Source organism: Salvelinus fontinalis, chromosome 6 (genome assembly GCF_029448725.1).
Source record: "Salvelinus fontinalis isolate EN_2023a chromosome 6, ASM2944872v1, whole genome shotgun sequence".
Taxonomy (NCBI): Eukaryota; Metazoa; Chordata; class Actinopteri; order Salmoniformes; family Salmonidae; genus Salvelinus; species Salvelinus fontinalis.
Genome location: NC_074670.1, coordinates 79,118,437 through 79,142,124, shown reverse-complemented (window position 1 = coordinate 79,142,124; position 23,688 = coordinate 79,118,437). Strand labels below are relative to the sequence as shown.

At 40.8% G+C, this 23,688-nt stretch overlaps 1 protein-coding gene across 1 annotated transcript in view; it reads left to right on the top strand.

The window, feature by feature from the left end:
- Positions 1-19,754, top strand: part of LOC129858673 (uncharacterized) — a 141,416-nt gene extending 121,662 nt beyond the window's left edge. Inside the window, exons 2-3 of the mRNA XM_055927971.1 lie at positions 15,681-16,367; positions 19,654-19,754. Coding sequence (XP_055783946.1) covers positions 15,681-16,367; positions 19,654-19,754 — 788 coding nt within the window. The remainder of the gene's footprint in view (positions 1-15,680; positions 16,368-19,653) is intronic.
- The last annotated feature ends 3,934 nt before the right edge of the window (positions 19,755-23,688 follow it).

The following is a 23,688-nucleotide window of genomic DNA, read 5'->3' as shown; positions in this document are numbered from 1 at the left end:
TAGCTACCGTAAATTGGACAGTGTAGTTAGATTAACACGAATTTAAGCTTTCTGACAATATCAGATATGTCTATCTCCTTGGAAATGTCTTGTTACTCACAACCTCATGCTAATCACATTAGCCTAGGTTAGCTCAACCGTCCCGTGGGGGGGGGACCCCGATCCCGTAGAGGATGCAGTCAGTTTTAAAATGGGTAGCCAGTAATAAACTGGTCCTGAACATCTCTGAAACTAAGCGCATTGTATTTGGTAAAAATCATTCCCTAAGCTCTAGACCTCAGCTGAATCTTGTAATGAATTATGTGGCTTTTGAACAAGTTGATGAGACTAAATTACTTGCCATTTCCTTATTGTCATGGTCAAAACATACAGACTCAATGGTTGTAAAGACGGTGAGAGATATGTCCATAATAAAGAGATGCTCTGTTTTTTTGACACCACGCTCCAAAAAGCAAGTCTTGCAGGCTCTAGTTTTGTTTTATCTTAATTACTGTCCAGCCATGTGGTCAAGTGCTACAACGATAGACCTATTTAAGCCGCAGCTGGACCAGAACAGAGCGGCACGTCTTGCTCTTTATTGTAACTAAGAGTCTATGGGGAAGTCTTGTCAACTTCCTTCCAACTTCAATTCTCATGTTGTTTGGAACTGGCCTTTGAGCAAGACCCTTAAACCTGATTGCCTCTGTAAGTCGCTCTGGAGAAGAGCGTCTGCTAAACGACTAAAACAATTCTTATGAAAAACAACAAATACTTAGATCTGCCTCCTAAACGCACTGTAGGTCTGCCCCCTATTACGTATGTAGTGCACTGCTTTTGTCCAGGCCCCTTTACGGAATAGGTTGGAGGAGAAGATGCTTCCCTGGTTCCTGAACGGATGCAGCGTGTGACATAAGCATGATTGATTATAGTTGGAGCACTAGATTTTCTTGGACACTTGCTCACTTGATAGGATGTTAGTTAGATGAATAGCAACATCACTCAACCGGCCTGCATGGGGTAGGCTTATAGCCACATCACCTAACCAGCCTGCATGGGGGCGGCAGGTAGCCTAGTGGTTAGAGAGTTGGACTACTTACCGAAAGTGTTGCAAGATCAAATCCCTGAGCTGACAAGGTTAAAATCCATCGTTCTGCCCCCTGAACAAGGCAGGTAACCCACTGTTCCTAGGCCGTCATTATAAATAAGAATTTTTTCTTAACTGACTTGCCTAGTTAAATAAAGATAGAAAATGGGGGTGTGCCTAGGTTTACACCTGGAAATACAGAACCAGCAACAATGGAGACCGCTTCATAGCATCCTTTAGGATGAAGAGATGGATCAAAGACACACCACAGTGTCAAATAGATATAGCAAAATACATTTAGCATTCAACTCAAGAGATATCTGTTCAAGTCCCGTGATTTGCAATGTGGATACACAACACTTTCATCTCCCACAAAAGCTGACATGAATGGCTAGGCTCTATTAACTGAGACGGAGAGGCCTAAGGCTGGGCTGGAACTTCTGCTGTTAATCCGTACAGCTGCTCTATCAAGTTCTATGAAAGAACCAAAATGTCGGTCCTTTCTAAGAATAAAACATAATCAAAACATCAGTTATTGTTTTTAATTTTTCTGTAATGAACTCGATGTTAGACTCACATTCAATGTTTGATGTTTGTGAAATTAGTGCTGATATTATGAAGAAGTGTATTGTCATTTCTAACGTGGTCTGTATAGCCATTCACCTCTATGATTATAGCTGATGGTGTTGTAACCTGATAGTGATTATAGCTGATGGTGTTGTAACCTGATAGTGATTATAGTTGATGGTGTTGTAACCTGATAGTGATTATAGTTGATGGTGGTGTAAACTGATAGTGATTATAGTTGATGGTGGTGTAAACTGATAGTGATTATAGTTGATGGTGTTGTAACCTGATAGTGATTATAGTTGATGGTGTTGTAACCTGATAGTGATTATAGTTGATGGTGGTGTAACCTGATAGTGATTATAGCTGATGGTGTTGTAACCTGATAGTGATTATAGTTGATGGTGTTGTAACCTGATAGTGATTATAGTTGATGGTGATGTAACCTGATAGTGATTATAGCTGATGGTGATGTAACCTGATAGTGATTATAGCTGATGGTGTTGTAACCTGATAGTGATTATAGCTAATGGTGTTGTAACCTGATAGTGGTTAATGACAGTAGAATTTACTACTCATTATGTTACACCATGTTATTTGTTTCGTATTGAATGTGTGCAGTAACATGCCATAGTATAGAGCCTCTGCCGTCAGTCAGCATTATCCATCTAGATCATGAACAATGCATGAACAATGCGTTTCTAGCAAAAGTTAACTTGAGATGCAGTAGTTAGCTTTTACAACTTGTGATGTAGTAGGTACCTTTTATAACTTGGAATGCAGTAGGTAGCTTTTATAACTTGTGATGCAGTAGGTACCTTTTACAACTTGTGATGCAGTAGGTAGCTTTTATAACTTGTGATGCAGTAGGTAGCTTTTATAACTTGTGATGCAGTAGGTAGCTTTTACAACTTGTGATGCAGTAAGTACATTTTACAACTTGTGATGCAGTAGGTACCTTTTACAACGTGTGATGCAGTAGGTAGCTTTTATAACTTGTGATGCAGTAGGTACCTTTTATAACTTGTGATGCAGTAGGTAGCTTTTATAACTTGGAATGCAGTAGGTACCTTTTATAACTTGTGATGCAGTAGGTAGCTTTTATAACTTGTGATGCAGTAGGTACCTTTTATAACTTGTGATGCAGTAGTTAGCTTTTACAACTTGTGATGCAGTAGGTACATTTTCATAACTTGAGATGCAGTAGGTACCTTTTATAACTTGTGAAGCAGTAGGTACCTTTTACAACTTGTGATGCAGTAGGTAGCTTTTACAACTTGTGATGCAGTAGGTAGCTGTTCTAACTTGTGATGCAGTAGGTACCTTTTATAACTTGAGATGCAGTAGGTACCTTTTATAACTTGTGATGCAGTAGGTAGCTTTTACAACTTGTGATGCAGTAGGTACCTTTTATAACTTGTGATGTAGTAGGTACATTTTATAACTTGAGATGCAGTAGGTACCTTTTATAACTTGTGAAGCAGTAGGTACCTTTTATAACTTGTGATGCAGTAGGTACATTTTACAACTTGTGATGCAGTAGGTACCTTTTATAACTTGTGATGCAGTAGGTACATTTTACAACTTGTGATGCAGTAGGTACCTTTTATAACTTGTGATGCAGTAGTTAGCTTTTACAACTTGTGATGCAGTAGGTACCTTTTATAACTTGAGATGCAGTAGGTACCTTTTACAACTTGTGATGTAGTAGGTAGCTTTTATAACTTGTGATGCAGTTGGTACATTTCATGACTTTAATTGCAGTAGGTGTTACGTGTGCTCCCTCTCAGGCCTCTAGGTCACCAGGCTGCTCGTTATGGCGCACACCTGTCACCAGCGTTACGCGCAGAAACGAGTCAGCAAATGGAAGCATCAGGGAGTCTTTTTTGTTTTTGTGTGTGTTAGGGGTGATGTCGAGTACGGGTGTTGGAGCCGGTGAACAGGTTCCTGTGCCTCCACCGAGGCAACCGGGGAGGTCTCAGCTGAATCATCAGGCTCTCACATCTTTGCCAGTTCGTTAGGTTTCTGCGCCTCAGCGGAGGCGACCGGTTCGGATCCCCGGGATCGTCCCTTTGGTTGGCATCCTGAGGCAGGAGCCGAACGCACCGGGGAGTGGGTACTGTCATGTATGCTCTCTCTCCGGTGCTCTAGGTCGTCATGCTTCCGTGCCTCTGTAACGTAAGTCATCGGGAGAAGAAGAAGGAGGACCAAAGTGCAGCGTGGTACATATCCATAATACTTTTAATCAAGATCAATACACAAACATAAACATCAAAACGACCAACGAACAGTTCTGACAGGTGCAACAAACACTAACCAGAAAATAACCACCCACAAACACAAGTGGGAAAACAGGCTACCTAAGTATGGCTCTCAATCAGAGACAACGATAGACAGCTGCCTCTGATTGAAAACCATACCAGGCCAAACACATAGAAACAGAAAACCTAGACCTACAACATAGAATACCCACCCACATCACACCTTGACCAAACAAAAAATTGAAACATACAAAGCAATCTACGGTCCGGGCGTGACAGCCTCACCCGGATCGACAGGTTCCCGCGCCTTAGCAGAGGTGACCGGTCCGCTGCTGATCCCTGGGATTCGTCATCTCGGTCAGTGTTCTGCGGCTAAAGACACGTGCCGGGGAGGGGGTACTGTCACGTGTGCAACCCTCTCCTACCTCTACGTCACCAGGCTGCTCGTTATGGCACACACCTGTCACCAGCATTACACGCATAATGACAGTCACCTGGACTCCATCACCTCCTTGATTACCTGCCCTTTATATGTCACTCCCTTTGATTGTGACATATAACAAGTCGTCATTGTTCCTGTTTGATGTCGGTGCACTGTTCGTGTTTCTTGTTTTGTTCATTTATTAATTAAATGTATTCACTCCTTGAACTTGCTTCCGCACTCTCAGCATACATGGCTACAGTAGGTTTGCAGTAGATACCTTGTATTACTTGTATGTGCAGGAGAACTGTGAGAGAACATATTTCCACAATTGTAAAAAAAAATATATATACATAAAAATTGAATTACAGCTATTGTTGAGTGAATGTGTGGTGGCACCCTTTGGTATTAATGTATTAAAAAGGCGCAGTGCAATTCTCATTGATGTATAACAAAGGGATGGTAATGTCATTTTCGTTTCACTGGTGCTGCGTTTGACTATGAATTCATTAACTCTCTGTTAGTGGAGAAAATGAAGGGCTATAGTGCCACTGAAGCTTTATTTTGAACAATCCCTAATACTTGTCCTGATGTCCTTCATCTTTAACAGAATACATGTTCCTGCTATGTGTGGAATTTCACAAATTCTTCTATCTCAATAAAATGTCCCCCAATAAAATGTGTACGGCGCTACCATAAGTTATATTGATTGGTCTAAATGTTAATGTCTTTAGAGCCGAGAAATCTGATATTTCAGCACTAAACCAGCGATAAAGCATTTAACATTGTAATGATATTTACCACCAGCTGTTATTCAGATGTTCCCCCGGGGGCAACCAGTCTACTGTATTTTGCCCCAGTTGTTGTCTTTATTGATTTTGATGTTGTCTTTATTGATCAACAACAAAAAAATCAACAAAAATTGAATTCAGTAGAGATGTTCCTTAATGATATTTTCATCTTTAAAGGGCAAACATTAGATGCATTATATTACATACATAGGAACAATGGCCATCTAAAACCCTTTGCTACTAAAAATTCCCCTCGTTAACAGATTCATTTATAAGAATCTAATCATCCAAAATTTGCACACAAAAAAATTCCCCAACTACATTTAGGTCATATAGTTGTGATACATAACTGTAAACCGATGGGGCCTAACCGTTGATGAAGAATTATGGGTTTATTCTTATTGGTTATAACATGAAAGCCTTAATAACTTCTTTCCCAAAAATCACCAGTGTTTCATCAAGGAGGGACGTATTTATGTACGTTAGCTTTGCATGGTACTATGTTAGCGGCTGTTCCCATAATTGTTTCATTAAAACCAGTTGCTTTGTGTTTCCTAGAGTAATTAAGCAGTTGGAATTTTACATTACACTAGTGAAAATTAACAAAGAGCACATCTGGGTGTCCCATAGGTTTAGTCATTAAAAAGCCCATTATTTTTCAAATTACTTTCTCAATCTTTCTGCCCCTCTAATCCCAAGGTATTTCCCCATGGATACTTGCTGTTCCTGTTTTCTGAATGTGTCCTTTAGGGAAGTTAACATTTAGAGACCGTATGGCCTATTCTGGCTGCTCCTCTCTGCAGTGAACCCTATTTTCACTGGCAACCATGATGGTTAGGGAACTGACAATCGCCAGGCTTGCAGGTGTCAGTGCCAAATCATTTGGGGCCCATTTTAAAGTAGGCTACTCAGTCCTTGCCATTATCTACCTCTGTCTGGTGTAGTTAATTACATCTCATTCATTCTGACTTCAGAAGTTTAATACAAGTATTTGTAACCACTTATTTGTACTGTCTTATGGCTGAAAATCTGCTTCAGGGAATCACCTGCTGTCAATACATTGGAAGTTTCCTGTCAGTTCTGACGCTGTAACGACCTGCTTGTGTATTCCTATAGAGTCGAAGCCTTACGCACTAAAACATGCGGGTTCCTCGAGGGCTCTTTAGGAAGGGAGATGTTTTTAATGTGGAACCATACTGACCGAAAAACCCTTTGAGCCCTCCAATGTTTTTTAGCAGTTCAAAAAAAAGGGTTCTTTCCACTTTTAGTGATAATGAAAATGTAGAGACGGTGGATAGTAAGAATTTATCCTGGGGGCGTGGTTTGCACACAGCTCTTTTTTTTTTTGTGCAACCTTGAGTGATATTGTCATTCCAGTTGATCTGATCGGTTGTGTTATGCAGTTACATGTTATATAAGACTATTGCCGGTGATGGTGTCTTGTGAAAGACTCAGCTATGGCCTTGTGTCAATTGAGAACGGTTGAGTAAGTCAGTAGTTTTCAATTCTCTCCTCAGGGACCACCCAGCCGTTCCAGACCTAGAACACCTGATTCAATTAGTTAATAAACACAATAATAAAACCTATGGAAATGTAACAATATATTATGGCTAATAAACCAGAATAAATTCAATAACTTGATGGTTCTACAAATAGACTTTTAGATTGAGAAAGGTTTCTTTATAGAACCAACCCCCAAAAAAGTCTGTAACCATAGCGGAACCTTTTTTTTGGTGCTGTATAGAAACTTTTATTAACGGTTCTTTGTAGAACCTTAGGAAAGGGTTCTTTATAGCATTGTGCAGGTTCCATTTAGAACATTATGAGAATGGTTCTTTATAAAACATTCCCCCAAAAAGTTCAGTGAAAAAAGGGTTCAGCTGTGGTTACAAGCCAACAAACCCTTATTTGGCACTATATAGAACAATTTGCTTTTAGTGTGTTGACCGCTGGGGTTCATGACCATATGACGCTTGTGGAGACAGTGAGTACCCGGCATTGAGGGATATAACTAGACGTTCAGGTCTTATTCTGTACACCATTTCCATCCTAAGAAGAAAAGTAACATGAATGCATTCCTGACTGACTATCTACAAGGTCTATGCTATCAATACAAGAGTAGCCCGTTGTTGCTGTGTGGAAAAGCACTTGTTTTCCTTCTGTGCCTCTGAGACGGAAATTCTTATGAACACGACAGTTGCTGATGAAATTACTTTTTAAAGCTGCTTTCATTCATTCATTCACTCACACACACGCACACACACACACACACACACACACGCACACGCACACGCACACACGCACACGCACACGCACACACGCACACACGCACACACGCACACACGCACACACACACACACGCACACACGCACACACACACGCACACGCACACGCACACACACACACCATGCTGGAACACAGCTATTTCACTTTAATGGTTGCCATGACAACAACCATGCTTTTCCCCTGGCCACATGGGGTGTTAACCTCAAACAAAATAAACATCTCTTTGTACTGCCGCCTATACATTGTTGAATGTTCGTGTAATGTTTTGGCTTATTATGACTAGAACAAGACGTGACTGTTTTAAATAGCCTCGTACACGGATACAAAGCGTAGGCCCATCTTTTAGGACAATTTACTTTGAAAGGAAAAATGAGTTAAACTGTCAGTCAATTTAGCAAATAAAAGGATCACGAATGTTCGGCTTATAGACTGCATGTTAAGAGTTATGTACAAGCTGTATAGCATATTGTAAAGAAAAAATAATATGTATAAAATACAGCATGTAGATGTATAGAAGAATAGTAGGACTAATAGTAAAGAGTAACATGTTTATGATGCTTATTGTGACGTTGGATCAGCTGCAGTTTAATAAGGTCATGTATGTATAAAACTTACCTGCAGACAGTTTACACCTCCCGGGCCAAGTACCACAATTTCCTCCAAATACCCTTCCCCTCCAAAGTATTGCACGAAATAAGGCAATCATGTCATCTTAAGTGGTTTCCAATCTCACATATTTCACCTCTTCAGAGTAGCTCCTCAAAGTGTAGAATAACGTAGCAGCGTATGTCTCTTAAAAATGCTCAAAGAGTACAAAATATATTGGATAAATTATTTACTGACACTACCAGCAGGAATATTCGTGAGTCTTTGCAACAGTGGTGGTGGTGGAGGAGAGGGGGTGGGGGAGAGGGGGTGGGGTATCTTTCATCCATCCAGGGACCCTTGACAGTGGTTGCCATAGGAGATAACAGAGTGAGTGGTCCATACCATCCTGCCCAGCCTGTCTCCCCATGATACTTCTTTATCCTTTTAGGTGATGGGCTGACCTCTAAGAGTTGTGCCGCTGAGGGGGTCCCTCATTAATACAACTTTAAACCCTCCTGGCTGATTCCTCCTATTTTCTTGATGCCTGTGACCTTTCTACGGATGCAGCCTAGAACGGGTGTTATCAAACAGAGGCCTCCATGGCAGATCTTTGAGTTGGGAGAATAGAGTGTGAAGATTAGGAATGGATCCTGTTTGGTTAAGTAATAAAATAACACGTCATGGTGTGTGTTTCATTATTTTCACGGTGCCAGTCTGAAAAGAAAGTATGGGGGGTGACTAGAATAAATGTCAGATAGATTTTATCTTGTGGCTAGCTTGTGTGAGCATGGCTATTGTGTTATAGTTTCCACTTTGAATTAGGAAATTGTTTTTATATTGTTTTCTGAACAGATTAAATTACAATTTTCGCCCTGTGAAAAATGAAGAGGATTGAAAAATTGATTTTATTCACCAGGTTTTTTTCACAAAATCTCCAAGGGCTCATTGACTTCATATTGTATATGGGGAAAACTAACCCCAATGTGTACAGTAGCTTCATATTGTATGGTTGAAACCAATCCCAATGTCTACAGTAGCTTCATATTGTATGGGGGAAACTAACCCCAATGTCTACAGTAGCTTCATGTTGTATGGGGGAAACCAACCCTAATGTGGACAGTAGCTTCATATTGTATGGGGGAAAATTAACCCTAATATGGACAGTAGCTTCATATTGTATGGGGGAAAACTAACCCTAATGTGGACAGGAGCTTCATATTGTATGGGGGAAAACTAACCCTAATGTGGACAGTAGCTTCATATTGTATGGGGGAAAATTAACCCTAATATGGACAGTAGCTTCATATTGTATGGGGGAAACCAACCCCAATGTGGACAGTAGCTTCATATTGTATGGGGGAAAATTAACCCTAATATGGACAGTAGCTTCATATTGTATGGGGGAAAACTAACCCTAATGTGGACAGGAGCTTCATATTGTATGGGGGAAAACGAACTCCAACGTGGACAGTAGCTTCATATTGTATGGGGGAAAACTAACCCTAATGTGGACAGTAGCTTCATATTGTATGGGGGAAAACTAACCCCAATGTGGACAGTAGCTTCATATTGTATGGGGGAAACCAACCCCAATGTGGACAGTAGCTTCATATTGTATGGGGGAAACCAAGCCCAATGTCTACAGTAGCTTCATATTGTATGGGGGAAACCAAGCCTAATGTGGACAGTAGCTTCATATTGTATGGGGGAAAATTAACCCTAATATGGACAGTAGCTTCATATTGTATGGGGGAAACCAACCCAATGTGGACAGTAGTTTCATATTGTATGGGGGAAAATTAACCCTAATATGGACAGTAGCTTCATATTGTATGGGGGAAAACTAACCCTAATGTGGACAGGAGCTTCATATTGTATGGGGGAAAACTAACCCTAATGTGGACAGTAGCTTCATATTGTATGGGGGAAAACGAACTCCAACGTGGACAGTAGCTTCATATTGTATGGGGGAAAACTAACCCTAATGTGGACAGTAGCTTCATATTGTATGGGGGAAAACTAACCCCAATGTGGACAGTAGCTTCATATTGTATGGGGGAAACCAACCCCAATGTGGACAGTAGCTTCATATTGTATGGGGGAAACCAAGCCCAATGTCTACAGTAGCTTCATATTGTATGGGGGAAAACTAACCCTAATGTGGACAGTAGCTTCATATTGTATGGGGAAAACTAACCCCAATGTCTACAGTAGCTTCATATTGTATGGTTGAAACCAACCCCAATGTGTACAGTAGCTTCTTATTGTATGGGGGAAACCAACCCCAATGTGGACAGTAGCTTCATATTGTATGGGGGAAAACTAACCCCAATGTCTACAGTAGCTTCATATTGTATGGGGGAAAACCAACCCCAATGTGGACAGTAGCTTCATATTGTATGGGGGAAAACTAACTCCAATGTGGACAGTAGCTTCATATTGTATGGGGGAAAACTAACTCCAATGTCTACAGTAGCGTCATATTGTATGGGGGAAAACTAACCCCAATGTCTACAGTAGCTTCATATTGTATGGGGGAAAACTAACCCCAATGTCTACAGTAGCTTCATATTGTATGGGGGAAAACTAACCCAAATGTGTACAGTAGCTTCATATTGTATGGGGGAAAACTAACCCTAATGTGTACAGTAGCTTCATATTGTATGGGGGAAACCAACCCCAATGTGGACAGTAGCATTCACCTGGGTTATGCACTGTGGCCATATTTCCTCAGAACACACTTACAGCTACACATTGGCTATCACAGTGGAGAGGTGAGGAGAGATGGAGAGACGCAACGGAAAAATACCCATTGGACTCAAATAACAGGCCATTGTCAACGATTATAGGGGTCATCATCAGGTTATCCATCGCTACGATAGAATTTCATGACCATTGGGTATGTAGAGGAAAAAGACAACAATCCGGCAATCCTTAACCTAAATGTCCTTCCAAATTCAACAGCAAAAAATTATTCTGTAGGTAGTTTTAAAAGATGAAAGGTAAATCAAAGTCATTACCTTCTCCAACATTTCAATTCATATTTCACTCTCACATTTGATGTGCACCTTGTAGAAGCCTCGTTCTTTTTATTCTAGGGCATCATTTACCGTTATTTTCATCCACTATCAATATCGAAGCCCTCCCGGTTCAAATACCTCTAAACTGCCCTTGATAAACAGTATCGAGCAATGCTTCCCAGCAGTTTGATCAGACCAATTATATTAACTACAAATTAGTTTTTATTATGAACCAATTGATTGAAGTGTATCCTGGTCCATAGGTAAGATATGAGGTAAAACTACCACTTACGTAAGGCCATGAGCGTGTCAAACTATTTCACCTATTTTCTGACTCTCAGATATCCAACTCAAATCTCTTGGCACGGCACTGTTCAGTTTTCGCCTCAGTAATCATAATAACAGATGCCCTCATTAACGGGATGATATGACAACAGCCAGTGAAAGTGCAGGGCGCCAAATTCAAACAGAAATCTCATAATTAAAATTCCTCAAACATACATGTATCTTATACCATTTTAAAGGTAATCCTGTTGTTAATCCCACCAAAGTGTCCAATTTCAAATAGGCTTTACAATGAAAGCACCACAAACGATTATGTTAGGTCACCGCAAAATCACAGAAAAACACAGTCATTTTTCTAGCCAAAGACAGGAGTCACAAAAAGCAGAAATAGAGATAAAATTAATCAATAACCTTTGATGATCTTCATCAGATGACACTCATATGACTTCATGTTACACAATACATATATGTTTTGTTCGATTAAGTTCATATTTATATCCAAAAACCTCAGTTTACATTGGCACCATGTTCAGAAATGCCTCCAAAATATCCGGAGAAATTGCAGAGCCACGTCAAATAATGTAAATACTCATCATAAACTTTGATGAAAGATACATGTTTACATAGAATTAAAGATACACTTGTTCTTAATGTGTCAGATTTCAAAAATATTTACAGCAAAAGCACAATATTCAATAATCTGAGAACAGCGGTCAGCCACAAAAGGAAGCCATACAGTTACCCGCCAAATTGTGCAGTCAACAAAACTCATTAAAAGCATTATAAATCTTCTCTTACCTTTGCTGATCTTCGTCAGAATGCACTCCCAGGACTCCCACTTCCACAAAAAAAGGTTTGTTTTGTTCGGTAATGTCCATCATTTTTGTCCAAGTAGCTACTTTTGTTAGCGCGTTTAGTACACAAATCCAAACGCTCGTGCAGGTCCAGGTGAACGTCGGACGAAAACTTCAAATAGTTATATTACAGGTCGAAGAAACTTGTCAAACTAAGTATAGAATCAATCTTTAGGATGTTGTTAACATAAATATTCAATGACGTTCAAACTGGAGAATTCCTTTGTGTCTATAGAAGTAATGGAACGCAAGTGTATATCATGTGGAATGCACATGACCAGGACCAGGCTTTCTGCCAGACCACTGACTCATTCCCCTCTCATTCAGCATCAAATCACAGTAGAAGCTTCATTCAAGGTTCTGCAGACTGTTAACATCTAGTGGAAGCCGTAGGATGTGCAAACAGATCAATATCCTACTGTGTTTTCAATAGGCGATGAGTTGAAAATCGACCAACCTCAGATTTCTCACTTCCTGGTTGGATTTCTTCTCAGGAATTTTCCCTGCCATATGAGTTCTGTTATACTCACAGACATTATTCAAACAGTTTTAGAAACTTCAGAGTGTTTTCTATCCAATACTAATAATAATATGCATATATTAGCAACTATGACTGAGGAGCAGGCCGTTTACTCTGGGCACCTCTGTGCACCTTTCATCCAAGCTACTCAATACTGCCCCTGCAGCCATAAGAAGTTAACAGATGCTATCCACAGTCACGTATAGTCAGTCCATACATCCTTATTAAAGGATCCGTCAGTGTAGAGATCCCACGAAATACTAGACATTCGACTTAATACATTAATGACAACTTATTTTATTAATTCCTTAAGGAAATGGAAGCTTTAAGCCACAATTGAATCATTGACTCTAATTATGGTGTGATTAACGCTATGGTAATTGCCAACCCAGCCGAACATAATTCAGAAACAATAAATCATATGGAGCGGGGGAGAAAGTGCTATTAAATGAATGTAGCTAATTGAAATCCCACTTCAGAACTTAATATAAACCAAAATATAACCTTTTTGGAAGCCATACCAAAAATGACGTTTTAAGCAATTCCTTGAAAGGGATGGATACAAAAACCATGAAAATTATCTTCAACTTTGCTTACATATTGCTCTTGGTGATTTAGGAAACGACGGTAGGAGGAATACACAGGGAAGACAAAAAATAATAGCACGCCAAATAAGTAGAGCACAACATTAAAGCTGACGATCAGTAAAAAGAGAAGGATTTTATTCTCATACATATCTAAATAACAAGGCTGAATAGAGAAAAGCAGGCAGGACAAATTGGACAGGCAGGACAAATTGGACAGGCAGGACAAATTGGACAGGCAGGACAAATTGGACAGGCAGGACAAATTGGACAGGCAGGACAAATTGGCCTTAGAAGACATCAGTAGACTGGCCCTGAAGCTCTCTTGTTTAGGAGTGCTGTTTATCCCATCAACATTCCACCTGTAATTTCTCCCTTATGGTGAATAACTGATATGGATTAAACAATTAAGACAATTTTCTCCCCATGACTCCTGGCAGAACCCTCCATCTTGAAGGACTTGCATTTCAATTTAAATTGCCCCAAAAGATGAATCCGTTTTACTTCCCTGTACAATTAAAAGTGGCATAGCTTGTAAGATTATCTATAATTAAAAATGACTGCTGGGGTGTCTGGTGCCTAATGTAGCTTGTTCTTTGTTGTTGTGTTTTACTTCAGAAACTATAGTGAGTTTTCTATGTGTCCCCCATATTCTGGTTAAAATAATACATCACATACTTCCCTGTAGTATTTTAGGGATTTCTAATAACACATTAAAGTAGTAACCTTGGATGGTTGACATTGAGATGTTTTTAACGTTTTAACAATCATGGGACGAATTTATCAAGGGTCTCTGTGTAGCAGTGCTGATTGAGGATCAGGTCCCCTTCTGTCCGTGTAATCTTATTCATTGTGTTCTAAAATGCAAAACTGATCCTAGATCAGAACTCATACCCTGAGACGCTTGATACATACAGCCCCCTGGTGTACATTTATTCACTGTTCAACCATGGATCACCTATGGCACAGCTCTGCTCTGTTCTTTGTTAGAGGCACGGCTCAACTCCATTAAGATGTATAGCGTGTGCTAGTTCTGTAGTGATTTAAAGATCCCAGACAATAGCCAAAAGCATGACTGCTTCAGCAATTTCAGCTGAAAAGAAGGAAGGAACGAAGGCATGGAAGGAGGAAGGGAGGAAGGACACCCATGTGTGTTAAGGTTAAGTGGATGACCCTCTCCATCTCAATTAAAGATTTAATGACATGCTTTACCCCAAGTAGGGGCAAAAATTGAAATGCGTTACAGATGGTCCTTCCCGAGGGATTGTAAGGTTTTGTTTTAACATGTTTTTCCAATAACAGACAGTTAAATGGTTAAAACTAGAATGAACGGAAATTTACAGTGATTCTAATACATTTGGATAATGTTAAAAAAAAAAAAAAATGGTGTACATTATGCAGCCAATCCAAAGCATGAATATGGATCGTTATAAATATGGCTGTGAAGCATCCCCATCGGTACAGAGTGACAAAGATCAATAACATAATTGCTGTGTTATTTGACTGTCACGATCCGGAGCGAGCGTGTCATTTATTAGAACGCTATTTGGAGCCCATAGCAATTATTGTCTCTTTCGTTGTAATTAATTAGTTTAATTACCATTATTGATGTGATTCTAATCCATCATAAAGTTTTGTGATTTAATTTATATTCTAAAATGATCACTTTCATTGCTGATTTCCCTTAGTCAAAAGCCATTGAGACAGTATTAGTATAGGCTGTGATATTCAATTAATCCTGTTCATTTAACACACTCTGTTTCTGGATGAGATTACAGCTGTGAAAGCATCTGGCATTGATGGCTTAATTGTTATGTCTTGTATCTTTTATCCAAGAATCTGGTCTGGCTAAGAGGGTCTTATGAAAATTGTCTAATTGTTTGAAATCATTTATGCTACTCACTACTAGCGACTAATTATCCCAATAGGAATTAAAAGCTTTTGTTTAGATCACAGTGTGTGTGACCAGTAGTGGCCTTGCCATTTCCAAGAACCAGTGCTGAAATTAAACTGTAACTCTCATTCCATGAGTGCATCCCAAATGACAGCCTGTTCCCTATATAGTGCACAACTTATGAACAAAGCCCTATGTGGTAATAGTGCCCTGTGTGTCCAGATCAGTAGTGCACTATAAATGGAATATTGTGCCATTTGGGACACAGACTGGGTCAGAAGCAGAAGGGATGTTTCACCAAACCAATGCCCTATGATATGACCAAATCCTAATAAACAAAAAAATTCTCTCTTTCGCGACATCTTCTTATGCCATCAAAATAGTCTGAGTTTTAGTTTCTAGGCACCCACACAATGCCAAGCACCATCTCCCAGTCCCATCACCCTAATCCCATCTCCCCAGCCCCATCACCCCAGTGCCATCACCCCAGCACCATCACCCCAGCCCCTTAACCCCAGCCCCTTAACCCCAGCCCCTTAACCCCAGCACCATCACCCCAGCACCATCACCCCAGCACCATCACCCCAGCCCAATCACCCCAGCCCCATCACCCCAGCCCCTTAACTTCAGTCCCATCACCCCAGTCACATCTCACCAGCCCCATCACCCCAGTCACATCTCCCCAGCCCCATCACCCCGGCCCCATCACCCCACCCATCACCCCAGTCACATCTCCCCAGCCCCATCACCCCAGCCCCATCACCCCAGTCACATCTCCCCAGCCCCATCACCCCAGCCCCATCACCCCAGCCCCATCTCCCCAGCCCCATCTCCCCAGCCCCATCACCCCAGTCCCATCATCCCAGTCCCATCACTGTTTCCCCATCACTGTTGCCCCATCTCCCCAGCCTCATCACGCCGGCCCCATCACCCCGGCCCCATCACCCCAGCCCCATCACCCCAGCCCCATCACCCCGGCCCCATCACACCAGCCCCATCACCCCGGCCCCATCACCCCGGCCCCATCACCCCAGCCCCATCACCCCGGCCCCATCACCCCAGCCCCATCACCCCAGCCCCATCACCCCAGCCCCATCACCCCGGCCCCATCACACCAGCCCCATCTCCCCAGCCCCATCACCAGTCTCTCTCCATCCCCTGCCCTCATCCAGCACCAACTATACGGGAATTCATTTCCCTCGGCAGTCTGGCTCATCTATTGCCACAAACATTGTCAGGACTGCAGTCACATCATGTTGACACAGAGTAGAATCAGTTCCCCTTGTCTGCATTGTTCCAGTGGCACAAAGAAAATGAAAAGGACAGGGGGAGGTCCATTGGGAAATGGCACATTATTTCAGAATCCGCTGTTAACCTCATGTTGTCGTTAGCCGGAGACATTCTCCTCCAGTAAAAGGGTCTCGGGGATGATGCTTTAATCAAAGGCATTTGTTCTCTGTACATGCTCCACTCTCTGTAAACAGAAATCGAAACGGATGTAAGAACTAACTCGTTCCATTCCCTCAGAGACACCTTTAAAGACATAAGTTGCACTGGGCGGCCTCTCTGCACCTACAGTAGATCTCTCAGATGTCCAGAACAGTAAATTCAATGGACACATAGCTATCCCATCCCATCTAGCCCATCTGTTCAATGGTTTTGCAATGATACATTTGCATGACTGTAACCTTAATCCTCCATTTTTATTTATTCAGTGTAATTCCAGATGATGACGCCATCATCAGGAGGGGAAAGGTTAGCGTTCTTGAGTACTGACATGGAGATGACGATGGAGGAAAAAAACGCCCCAGGGAATATGCAGTGGCACGAAATCAATTGAATTCGCTGGCAGGTTCGAAATTATTTTCAAAGGGGGACTTATTAATGATAGTCAATCCCCATAATTCTAATTGTCTCTCTATGCAAATATCAAACGGCATGTATGCACTAGGCTAGTGTCGTGTCTTTGGCTATGCCGGATTAATTGCTATGACATGCTATTCTATAAAATACTTTCTCCGTAATTAATATCACCTGATTGAGCTAATCTGGTACATGTAATTAACTAGAGAGTTGGGCACCACAAAATAATATTTATAGAGCCATTATCTTCCGAATAAACTCTTAAAGATTTAGCAATATTTTACATCAATAGCATTCAACATCGTCATCTTTCTTCAGTCTCATATTCTGAAAGTTGTAAATTCTTGGTTATCTGCAAGAATCCTGGCTAACAAGTTGAATCAGCAATACAAAATTGGGTATAATTACTTATTTACTAAATACCTAACTAATCACTCAGAATCACACATACACAATTAAATCATAACTTGATTACAAATTGCCGTCATAAAGGAAAACGTCCCTAGCGGGCGGAATAGATATGACAGCTTGTTACACAAAGGAAAGGGGCTGGGTTTTAGTGAAAAAGCGGGAGACGGGAGACTGGCGAAGCTGTGCTATCGTAAATACAGTATCTTATGCATTCTAAATTACCGCCCATTTGGAAAAGGAAAATGCAATAAATATTTACTCTGAGCTGCGCTTCAGTAGGTTGGTGGTAGATGAAAGACCGTGTTGCCAAACCGAGTCCTCTGTCTTTTGAAGAATGTCTCTGGTGGTCACTGGATACGTTGCAGTAATGTCATTGTGTAGTAGACGGGATACTCTGACTGTCATTCCTAACCTGCGTTTGTAGCAGCTGTTGCTAACTCAACGGCTAGGAGGTATCACTTCTGTAGTGAATACGAGTTCAAAGTTCATACCATTCACAACCAAAGATCATGCTGATGTTGGCTTAGTTCTTCAGTTATTATCTGAACCATTCTGACATGGGATCGTCACCCTCATCTCCTCGGAACAGAAAGTTATATTTTTGTCAATGGCTTTATATAGTGGAGGGAGAGGGGTGTGTCTGAAAAGTTTATTACCCATGTCTCTTCACAGGGGCGGGCCACTGGTTGAGCAGAGGCCCAAACTTATGAAAACCCAAATCTCTCATTTGGAATCTAAAATTACATTTCATCTCTTCACAAATAATTTCATATTTAAGCATTTGAATTAAACAACAATTCCATGTGAATCCGATACCTCTGATGTTTAGACTTTCCACAGTAGAGGTTATGTCATTCTATCATTGATGAGAATGTGTCAGAGGGCAACCGAACTGACATAATATACCTTATCCTAGGGTATGGCAAAGTGTTGTGTGTGGGGGGGGGGGGGCTCATGTTCTGCATTTCTACACAATAAGAAAAATGTATACAGTACCATTTAAACGTTTGGACACACCTTCTCATTCAAGGGTTTTTCTTTATTTCTACTATTTTCTACATTGCAGAATAATAGTGAAGACATCAAAACTATGAAATAACAAATGTGGAATCATATAGTAACCAAAAAACAGTGAAACAAATCAAAATATATTTTAGATTTTCAATTCTTCAAAGAAGCCAACCTTTGCCTTGATGACAGTCCTATATCGACATAACCTGAAAGGCCACTCAGCAAGGAAGAAGCCACTGCTCCAAATCCACCATAAAAAAGCCAGACTGCGGTTTGCAACTGCACATGGGGACAAAGATCATACTTTTTGGAGAAATGTCCCCGGGTCTGATGAAACAAAAATAGAACTGTTTGGCCATAATGACCATCTTTATGTCTGGAGGAAAAATGCTTTCAGGCTGAAGAACACCATCCCAACCGTGAAACACGGGGGTGGCAGCATCATGGTGTGGGGGTGCTTTGCTGCAGGAGGGACTGGTGCACTTCACAAAACAGATGGCATCATGAGGAGGGAAAATTATGTGGATATATTGAAGCAACATCTCAAGACGTCAGTTAGAAAGTTAAAGCTTGGTTGCAAATGAGTCTTCCAAATGGACATGACCCAAAGCATACTTCCAGAGTTGTGGAAAAATGTTTTAAGAACAACAAAGTCAAGGTATTGGAGTGGCCATCATAAAGCCCTGACCTCAATCCTATAGAAAATTTGTGGGCAGAACTGAAAAAGCACGTGCGAGCAAGGAGGCCTACAAACCTGACTCAGTTACACCAGCTCTGTGTGGAGGATTGGGCCAAAATTCAGCCAATTTATTGTGGGAAGCATGTGGAAGGCTACCCGAAATGTTTGACCCAAGTTAAACAATTTAAAGGCAATGCTACCAAATACTAATTGAGTGTATGTAAACTTATGACCCACTGTGAATGTGATGAAAGAAATTTAAGCTGAAATAAATCATTCTCTCTACTATTATTCTGACCTTTCACATTCTTAAAATAAAGTGGTGATCCTAACTGACCTAAGACAGGGGATTTTTACTAGGATTAAATGTCAGGAATTGTGAAAAACTGAGTTTAAATCTATTTGGCATGTATGTATGTAAACTTCCCACTTCAACTGTATATTCCATATCTAATATATAATGTATACACAGTATAATATATGCTTTATATATGTATTATTATTGTTATTATGTTCATTTATTTTTTAAATTGCTACCTCTTGGGCACTCCACAGGCCCGGGCCCAGGGGCTTCGGCCCCGGCAAGCCCCTGTATTAATCCGGCCCTCCACAGGCCTGGGCGCAGGGGCTTCGGCCCCGGCAAGCCCCTGTATTAATCCGGCCCTGCACACATGTTTTTTATTTTTTTAATTGAACCTTTATTTAACTAGGCAAGTTAATAAGAACAAATTCTTGTTTTAATGACAGCCTACCCCGGCCAAACCTGGACAACGCTGGGCTAATTGTGCGCCGCCCTATGGGACTCCCAATCACGGCCGGATGTGATACAGCCTGGATTGAACCAGGGACGCCTCTTGCACTGAGATACACTGTAATGAGGATCCCTTAAAATGAAGTGTTAAAACTATTATTACCAAAGTAGTCCTCCAGCATGTGACATGTAAATCCAATATTTTGTTAAGTGGTTTTGCAGCGGATTCCTCTCTACTGTAGGTAGTTGTTTTCAGTGGCACTGGTTTCAGCAGAATAGACCTGCGTAGAATGTATAGACATGTTGATGGTAGGTATCAGGGTGTGATATTCGACTGAAATATTTTCCCCTTTTAGTTGTGTGTGTTGTGTCCTTGAGCCTGAATAGCTACATAATCCTCTCTCACTGGCAGTCACCCGTTAATATGTCCCAGAATTGAATCTCACCATCTAAACTAGTTCTATACACTCTCGTGTCCAGTTAACAGGTTCAAGACTGCATTACAAAATGTAGAGAATCCTTACAGATTACACTCTCTATGAGAATGGAATGCTGAAGTACGGTCCATATGTTTTTCGATGTGTACTGAACAAAAATATAAATGCAACATGCAACCATTTCAACAATTTTACTGAGTTACAGTTCATTTAAGGAAATCAGTAAATTGAAATGAATTCATTAGGCCCTAATCTATGGCTTTAACATTACTGGACAAGGCCACAGCCACGGGTGGGCATAGGCCCACCCACTTGGGAGCCAGAGCCATCCACTGGGGAGCCAGGCCCAGCCAATCAGAATGAATTTATCCCCACAAAAGGGATTTAGTACAGACAGAAATAATACTCTGTTTCATCAGCTGGTCCACGACGATCCCGAGGGTAAAGAAGCCGGATGTGGAGGTCCTGGGCTGGCATTGTTACACGTGGTGTGCGGTTGTGAGGCCGGTTGGACGTACTGCTAAATTCTCTTAAAAACTTCTTGTCAATATGGGGGCGTTGTTTTCACTTTGTAAAAAATCGTGCCCAAATTAAACTGCCTCGTACTCTATTCTAGATCGTACAATATGCATAATATTATTACTATTGGATAGAAAACACTCTCAAGTTTCTAAAACCGTTTGAATTATATCTGTGAGTAAACAGAACTCATTTTGCAGCAAACTTCCTGACAGGAAGTGAAAAATCTGAAATCGAGGCTCTGTTCCAGGGCCTTCCTATGAATTTTCTTGAAATCTATGGATATACATGCACTTCATACGCCTTCCACTAGATGTCAACAGGCAGTGGGAGGTGGAATGGGGTGTCTAGCTTGATCTGAGGTCGAACAAGAGCTTTTGGAATGACGTGACCACTATTTCCTTTGTCTACCAAGGCGCGGGAAGGACATCAACATTGGCTTCTGAAAAGCGTTCGGTATAGACGGCTAATATCTGCGGCTTTGATTTTATTTGATACATGTGAAAATATCATCGTAAAGTATGTTTTTTCAATATAGTTTTATCAGATTATTTAACGTTTATCGGGAGTTTTGGAGTTTTCCGTTCTCTGAGTTAGGTGAAGATGGACATCTTCGCGCCACTTGGCTAGCTAAGGTTGCTAATTCGACAGGAGAAGAGGACATTCTAAAACCAAACAACGATTTATTCTGGACAAAGGACTCCTTGTACAAGATTCTGATGGAAGCTCAGCAAAAGTAAGAACCATTTATGATGTTATTTCGTATTTCTGTGGAAAATGTTGAGTCGTATTTTACTTCCTTTTTGCTAAAAATCTAACAGAGCGATTGCATTAAGAACTAGTGTATCTTTCATTTGCTGACCAACATGTATTTTTTAGTAAAGTTTATGATTAGTTATTTGATTAGATTAGGTGACTGTCCAAAATTTCTCCGGAGATTCTGGTGAATGAATGCGGTTGTGTGTTTGGCTATTGTGGTAAGCTAATTTAATGCTATATTGTGTTTTCGCTGTAAAACACTTAAAAAATCTGAAATATTGGCTGGATTCACAAGATGTTTATCTTTCATTTGCTGTACACCATGTATTTTTCATAAATGTTTTATGATGAGTATTTAGGTATTTCACGTTGCTCTCTGTAATTATTCTTGCTGCTTCGGTGCTATTTGTGATGGTAGCTGCAATGTAAAACAATGATTTATACCTCAAATATGCACATTTTCAAACAAAACATAGATTTATTGTATAACATGTTATAAGACTGTCATCTGATGAAGTTGTTTCTTGGTTAGTGACTAATTATATCTCTATTTGGTCAGTTTTGTGATAGCTACCTATGCTGTAAAAAAATTGTGAAAATATGCGGTTGAGTCTTTTGCTATTGTGGTTAGCTAATAGAAATACATATTGTGTTTTCGCTGCAAAACGTTTTAAAAATCGTAAATGATGGCTGGATTCACAAGATGTGTATCTTTCATTTGCTGTATTGGACTTGTGATTTCATGATATTTATATGCTAGTATTTACTTGTGGCGCTATGCTAGGCTATGCTAGTCAGCTTTTTACTGAAGATGATGCCCCCTTATCAGGGATGGTGATGAAGTAGAGGTTAAAACAACAGAGAGGTGGCTTATGGTAGAGACATAAACATTCAATTACCTGGCAACAGCTCTATAGACGTTCCTGCAGTCAGCATGCCAATTGCACGCTCCTTCAAAATTTGCGAGAAAAAAGCTTTTTGTGCATATGGAACATTTCGGGGATCTTTCATTTCAGCTTATGAAACATGGGACCAACATGTTGCTTTCATATTTTTGTTCAGTATAGTTTACTTTCATAGCATGTACTATAGTCACAGGTTCTAGGCCCATTCATAGGGAAACAGTCAAGAGGAAGATATAAAAACATGTTAAGTGCATTTTATTAAAGGATGAAGGTTTAGGTTTGCTTGTAATAAATGGGTAACTGTACAAAACATGGATAACTTGCTCTTATTGCTACTTGCTGCTGGCATCTATTGCTGCTTGATTCTATTTGCTGCTGGAACCTACGTGCTGCTGGAATCTACTTGCTGCTGGATTCTATTTGCTGCTGGTATCTACTGCTGCTGGATTCTATTTGCTGCTGGTATCTACTGCTGCTGGATTCTATTTGCTGCTGGTATCTACTGCTGCTGGATTCTATTTGCTGCTGGATTCTACTTGCTGCTGGATTCTATTTGCTGCTGGAATCTACTTGCTGCTGGATTCTATTTGCTGCTGGTATCTACTGCTGCTGGATTCTATTTGCTGCTGGAATCTACTTGCTGCTAGATTCTACTTGCTGCTGGCATCTACTTGCTGCTGGATTCAATTTGCTGCTTGATTCTATTTGCTGCTGGAACCTACGTGCTGCTGGAATCTACTTGCTGCTGGATTCTATTTGCTGCTGGTATCTACTGCTGCTGGATTCTATTTGCTGCTGGTATCTACTGCTGCTGGATTCTATTTGCTGCTGGTATCTACTGCTGCTGGATTCTATTTGCTGCTGGATTCTACTTGCTGCTGGATTCTATTTGCTGCTGGAATCTACTTGCTGCTGGATTCTATTTGCTGCTGGTATCTACTGCTGCTGGATTCTATTTGCTGCTGGAATCTACTTGCTGCTAGATTCTACTTGCTGCTGGCATCTACTTGCTGCTGGATTCTATTTGCTGCTGGAATCTACTTGCTGCTGGCACTACTTGCTGCTGGAATCTATTTGCTGCTGGATTCTACTTGCTGCTGGATTCTACTTGCTGCTGGAATCTACTTGCTTCTGGATTCTATTTGCTGCTGGATTCTACTTGCTGCTTGAATCTATTTGCTGCTGGATTCTACTTGCTGCTGGAATCTACTTGCTTCTG